Raw genomic sequence first — 6,851 nt, 5'->3', positions numbered from 1 at the left:
GCGCCAATTCATGCGCTGGGGCGCGCGCCAGGCGCGCGGTTGCGCCACTTCGGGCGCGGCTGCGCGTTTTCTTGCGCGGGTGGGCGCATGCTGCTGTCCTCATGTCCATTTTGCACTTGAATTACATTCCAAACACTTCCATCATTGTGTCCATGTTTACCAAGCTCCTCTAATTTAGACACCCAATTTGTAATCCCTCCTTGGTAACTTAACATGAATCCTTGAAGTGCTTCTTTAAACTTCTTGCTACGTCCCCTAGTTATAGGTCCTTTGGGCAACTGCAACGACTCCCATGTTTTCTTTGGTGCTTGATCAACCACGTTTGCATCAGTACTTAGGGATAGCATCAGAGACAAGCTCGGAACTAGTGAATGACCATGGCTAAAAACAATTGTATAGGAACAAGTGTTTGCCGCTTTATCAAAAACTATATCTGCTGGTAATGGTATAATTCAAATCTTTTAAACCACACAACAGCTCAAGCCCACGGTACGATCGCTCTTCCAGCAAGGACAATTTTGCACCCAACAATCTACCTCCTAATAATTGCACTCCTTGCAATCAATGGGAATCGAACACGTGACATTGGCTTTGATACTAATTGTAAGATCGAGCGCTTGTCGTTTTACCAAAAGTTATAGCTTGTGGTAATGGCGCAACTCATATCTTTTAAACCACACAGCAGCTCAAGCACCATGGTTCGATCGCTCTTCCAGCAAGGACAATTATTGCACCTTACAAACTGCAAAGATATAAAAGTTCTACAAGGAATTCGTAGGTTAATAGACATCGTCAAGTCAAGGCCAACTGATGGCCACCTTGCCACAACCATGATAGTGAAGGTTAATGAATGGCCAAACAGCATAGAACTGCCCAACTCGCCACACGAATTCCACATAGACAAAGAAAGAAAAACAGTAACATGTATACATTTCCAAAGAGACAGGGCATAATGAAATACGTATACAAGAACATACAACTTTGCTTCAGCACCTGTAAAGCCAGAGCACAGCAAAATGAATCAATTAAATCAAGACGGGAAATTTGGCCAAGCCAAACTAGAAATAAGACGCAAGAGAATCATTGTTTCCCCACAGGTAATAATGTTACTCCCACAAGGTTCAGTTGACTCAATATATGATAATATGTACATGTAAGTTAGCATAAAAGCAAAAACAAGAGAACTACATGTGGTAATGGGACATGGACAGTTAGCTTAGGGAGTCGTTTGGGCCGGGTGCATATCAACAATAAAGACAACAATTGGATGGACAATCAGAACAAATTTGGGGCTAGGGCTTGCAAATGCTTGTAGATTTCATTTGAGCAAAATGACAAACACCATTAAGACGCAAGGACGACAAAACGATGGCTGATAAGAACCGCACAACCTAATAAAAAAAGGTGGAGAGTGGTTGTTGCATGGAAGAGAGCAAAAGCATATTGACGGCGGTTCTCGATTGGGTCATGAACGAACAAGAAACAAATTGGGATCGAGTGCTTATGGTTGATGCTAAATGAGCAGTTGCAGCCTATGGTTATATAATGCAGTGAAGACAGTGGCGGAGCCAGAAATATAGCTCTGCCCGGGCTAGAGTTTTAAACTCTAAAATCTTTTAATATTTTAAATTGATCTATCCGGACTAATATCATATTATTTCAAAATTTTACAAGATTTACGTATAAATTTTTTTAAAAAAAATTGGGCCACCCTGGTTAAAGCCCGGGTATAGAGCTATGTAGCTCCGCCCCTGAGTGAAGGAACAGAAAAGATATTGAATGATGAGTAATTGCAAATGTTGAAAAAATCATTAAACTTATATATAAGTAAAATTTGAATACAAGGATTTTGAAAAACATGTATGGTTGCATAAAGGTTTGGTGAAGAGAGGTTAGGCGGAGAAGAAAATAAGCGGTTCAATTTTTCAGTTTTACTTTTGAACGAAACAAAGAGTTTTCCTGCCAAAGAAGTTCACATTCCTGCAGTGAATTTGGCTTAATGGGCATTGCTAGTGAGATGTGAATTTGGGCCTAGTGGACTTTGCTAGTTAAAATAAATTTTTATTTAGATTAGAGAATTTTATAAACAGACTTTTTGGCCCAATGGTTCAATACCTACGAGGGCTTTTTTTGCACGAAAAATAAATTTTTGGCCAGATAAGACAAGCCCGTGAATTTTTGAACTAAATGAGCTAAATTTATTTGGTCTCAATTAATTATGTCCAATTGAAAGGAATTGAATTAACAGGGTTCGGTCGACCCTACCCCTGCGGGCACTGCCTGCAGGGGTCGATCCAACGGCTCGGATTTTTTCGAGCCAATTTTTTTTTTTTTTTACAGGGAGGTGGGCCCGGATCACTCCACCCGTGCAGGCAGTGCCTGCACGGGTAGGTTGAAACAAACCAATTAACAGGCATAGACATAGAAGTTCATTCAAAGAAGTTTGAATAGGTCACTCAAGCAGACGAGATCGTGGAATGATGGAAGAGTGGGAAAACTGCTCAGATCGTGTAGAAGAAGGAAAGCAATGGCAGAAGCAAAGAACTCAACTCATAATACTTGCAAACACTGCAAATTCTCTTTAGTCAAATTTCTAGCAAACTTTCACAGTTTCTTAGTTTTTCCAGTATTTTTTCTAGTTTGTCGTTCAAATTTCCAACAACTCTTATTTTGTTTTTATGGTCATTTTAGACTTCTTGTGATTATGTAAATACAATGATCATGATAAGAATTTTATTTTTTCCATTATCGTTTCCCATTCAAATCTTTCGTTTTAGCGTCATATTTTCTAAGTAGATTTAAACCTAACAATCAAATTAGAGATTCATAAAGCACCTGACACAACCGCAATCCATATATCCGCAATCCATAAAATAATGTGCAAGCATAAGGTTTCTAACATCACATTAAGAGATTTCTAAGATTACAACGTAAAACGACATCTAGCCCCATCAAGAAACCGATCTGTGTGCCACCCCTTGGCCCGAACTGCGAGTAGAAACGACGGAAACACGCTGTCCATCCTATTGAAAGCCTCTTCCAACACATTCTCGCTCGGCATACGCAAGGAATTTTCAATATCTGCAGCATATGCAGCTACTAACCATCCTCTAAGCGCGTCTTCACCAGTGGCGCTGCGCTCCAATATCAAGTCTGCCCATTTTGCTCCACAGGCAAGTATGAATCTTTCGTCCGGGAATCTATCTTTGACTTGGTGGAGCTGGGAAGGCTTGAGAACCTCATGTATAGCTCTTCCTATCTTAACGTTGCCAGCTTCCTCTATTAATCGTCCAGGGAATAAGAGATCTTCTCTATACCTTAAATCAGCCGGGCTAGCAATTCTACCAGTCTGGTTTAAAAATATCAAAAGCTTAAGTTGTCGAAGAAACATATTTGGTTAATATCTCAAGCTTGTTTGGTGCTAAACCTTTAAAAAGTGGGCAACAATCATAGCGGTTCTTTGTGGATTGAGTGTGTTGACTGGTGTAGCTCGCATCTCTTCACTGACACCATAAAGGTGTACCAAAGACAGGAGCGGTCCGACTATCAACTGCAAGATGCTCGGAATCATAAAAAACCATCATGCAAAGCATTTGAAAGTGGCATAGCACAAATGATACCAATCACCCAGACAATCGTATAAATTTACTGAAAGTAGAGAACATCGAGAATTTTCATGAAAATGCAATAACGTAATACCAAACTTAAAAAACAAGCCATTTTGTAGCTATATTGATTGTGAACAATGGATCTGTACAACATCACGACGATAAATTCTTCTTTCCTTCACTCTTTGCACCATAAACTGAGAATTACGATCCACAAACATAAGATGCTCTTTTTCAAATGACCAGTAACTTGTCGACAATAATTATCTGATAACCACCATGGCACCCCTTAACTTTGCTAGCCCCTGTGTTTTCTTTGGAACCTTTACTTTCATGATTATCATGTCATCAGGTGTATTAAGGTTCAATGTAAGCCAACATCATTCTAATTATATTTAATATAATCAGTTCGGTGTTGCAATATCACTAAAAACAAACACTATAGCAGCCTTAGCATCTTAGTGGCCTTCATTCCTGCCTCATATACGTAACTCTAACTATATATTATAAAAGAGCACATCAGAGTAACTATCTGAATTGAGCGAAAAATGTAAAATCTTTCATTACTATTGCTTCTTTCAAAAGATGTGAATAGAGTATCGATATTCTCTAGAAGTCACTGGAGCCCATATCACCGCTCTGCCAAGCCATCCAACCATACAAAATGTGAATCTATAACTTTCCAATCATTTTCTTGGTAAATATCTAAAAAAACCTAGAAGCAATTTGGTCAAATTCACTATTCCTAAATATAATATATAAATTTAAAATAGCTGGATCTCAATAAGAGATGGCAACAAGGAAAGTACCTTTCCCTTCATGGATGAGCAAATCGTGGAAGCTAACTGAATTCCAACTCCTATTCCAAAAACATTGCACAGAGTGGAAATGGCTTCACCTTTAGCAAAAAGATCACTGAGATTTCCCTCTTTTGCAAACGATGAATAAATTGGCAGCCTAGTTGCTCTTGCAGCAACAACTGCCATTCCCTGATCAAATGAGAATAACATTCCTGGTGTTTTAAATAATCGCAAATAAATCTAAAAGGAACGAGAACACTTCATTCTTTGCATTACATAAAAAAAATACCCGTGTGTAGAAAATATTTGACTAACCTTTGCGAAATTACCTAGTCCAGCCATTTCAAGAAATAATTGTGGGCATAAAGGGGAAAGAACTTCTAGACCAGCACCCACATCGTAGAGAACATCAGCTACAAGTAGGAAATTTCATTCCTATCAATCATCTCGTAGACAGCTAGAGAACTTAAACAAGATTTCAGAACAAACCCAAAATTCTCCAGCTTTTCGGCTCTGAGTCCATTCTTGAACCCAAATTGCTACATATGAGCTTCCCAACATGCTGCATTCCATCTTTTAATATCTGCACTTGATCAAAACAATATAACAAAGCCCAAATTTTAAAAACAAGCTTAAGAAACCTCACCAATTCATCCAACAAAAAAACTCTTACCCAACTGACAGCAGTAGCTTGTGCTGGAGTAGGTCTCAACCCCGCAGCAAATAGCAGTGACTGAAAGGGATTAAGACGTTAAAAAGTCCCTACAATAGTGGTGGGATGTGAATTACTAAGAATGTTAAACAGTATTCAGCATGACATGTCCTCCAAAATAATCAGACACAATACTATCATAAGAAGACCTGAGTTGATAACACAGATAATGCCGCACTGGTGAAGTGTTGCAAGGCTCGAAATTGTGTGTATCTAAGATATCCTTCGTTCACACTGTAGATGTCGGATGCCCCAACTCAAACAATAAATCATGACTTGTACTTTAGACCCGAATCAAGCAGGATACACAATGCAAGTTACCTATAGGGATATCCTGAAGGAAAAAACTTATTCAGGAATGACTCAACCACTCTACGGGAAGCAGGTCTTGCATCATCAACTATCTTCATCTGTGTACAGTCACCAAAAACCACTTTCAGGGCAATATATGATTTCTATCAAAAAAATACCCGAAAAGTATGCAGGAAAAATACCTAGAAGATTTATGCCTAACTGTTTCGAGAAAATAAACTTTGCCTCCAATGCAAAAAGTCATTCTCTTTCGCTTCTATGAAGTTATAAAGAAATGTCCGAACATGCTAGTATCTCAACACTTGCAGAATAGCAGCATCCACACAATACACAAAAAGAAGAATAATAAAAACCGCGAATTACTCAGTTAGAACTAGCTCAAGGACATTCAATATTGAAAATTCGAAGGAAAATAACACTGGGTTCAGCATTTCATGTTATGCACCAGCAAGAACAAACGAACTGAAAAATTAGCTCACCGACAATCGACCATCGGCTTCGAACTCAAAGCGGCGAGACACAGAATCCGAAGTTTCAATCCAGTACACGGGTATTGTCTGCGTGGCATCGATTGGATCCTTCTTTAACATGTTCAAAATTTCCTGTATAAAATACACAAAAAAATGACTTCAAGAAACCGAAACAATTTTCAAAGAGAGAGAGAAGATACGAGTGACAAATAATTTTTATTTGTTTATAAGGTAAGGAAAATAACCAAAAACTAGTATACTTAGAATTTGGAAAGAGACCGAAAAAATCATGGGTAACCACAGCGAGGAATCGAAGGCCTCGAAGCCTAGCCGCCGCCGCCGCCGCCGCCAAAGTCGGAATTTCTTCAGCAGGCTGAGACAACACCGTACGGTGTGCTACCACCCAACTACTCATAAATATTATTTTTAAAAATAATGTCTTAAACTATATCAAACATACATCAATAATTATTAACTATATTTATACTTCATCAAAATATATATAATAATATAAGACTCATCAGACTCATTTAAAATTTCAAATCTTCTTCCATGTTTATTTAGAAAATTATATTAGTTATTACTGTTTTAACTATCGAATGTCATTTTTTCAATACAAATTTACATAGATCTACTAATCAAAATTCAAAGAACAGATCTCTTGTGAGACGGTCTTACGAGACTTTATCTGTGAGATGGGTCAACACTACTGATATTCACAATAAAAAATAATACTCTTAGCATAAAAAGTAATATTTTTTCATAGATGACTCAAATAAGAGATCCGTCTCACAAAATATGACACGTGAGATAAACAACACTGCAACCTTTCGAACTTCTCCCAATTTCATCTTGACTAGAACATATTGTCTCACACAAGTTTTGTCAATTTCAAAATATTAATATCATTATCATCAATAGTGGGAATGAAGTCTTCGACTACCATCTA

The 6,851-nt window shown here is 38.1% G+C and overlaps 1 protein-coding gene across 4 annotated transcripts; it reads right to left on the bottom strand.

The window, feature by feature from the left end:
* Nucleotides 1-2,805: 2,805 nt before the first annotated feature.
* Nucleotides 2,806-6,328, bottom strand: LOC142556652 (protein root UVB sensitive 2, chloroplastic-like). Of its 4 annotated transcripts, none has more exons than XM_075668130.1 (10): nucleotides 6,182-6,328; nucleotides 5,912-6,034; nucleotides 5,442-5,530; nucleotides 5,270-5,354; nucleotides 5,082-5,141; nucleotides 4,898-4,991; nucleotides 4,724-4,821; nucleotides 4,418-4,597; nucleotides 3,428-3,550; nucleotides 2,806-3,349 (listed from the first exon to the last, which is right to left on the bottom strand). In XM_075668130.1, the coding sequence occupies exons 1-10, from the start codon at nucleotides 6,191-6,193 to the stop codon at nucleotides 2,924-2,926; spliced, it is 1,290 nt and encodes a 429-aa protein (XP_075524245.1). In that variant the 5' UTR covers nucleotides 6,194-6,328; the 3' UTR covers nucleotides 2,806-2,923. The 4 variants fall into 4 exon arrangements, with proteins under 4 accessions (XP_075524245.1, XP_075524246.1, XP_075524247.1 ...); XM_075668131.1 differs by having other exon boundaries at nucleotides 6,163-6,300; XM_075668132.1 differs by lacking the exons at nucleotides 5,270-5,354; nucleotides 5,442-5,530.
* Nucleotides 6,329-6,851: the final 523 nt, after the last annotated feature.

Source organism: Primulina tabacum, chromosome 9, assembly GCF_025594145.1.
Source record: "Primulina tabacum isolate GXHZ01 chromosome 9, ASM2559414v2, whole genome shotgun sequence".
NCBI lineage: Eukaryota > Viridiplantae > Streptophyta > Magnoliopsida > Lamiales > Gesneriaceae > Primulina > Primulina tabacum.
The sequence above is the reverse complement of the archived record's forward strand: the minus strand, read 5'-3'. Positions and strand labels throughout refer to the sequence as shown.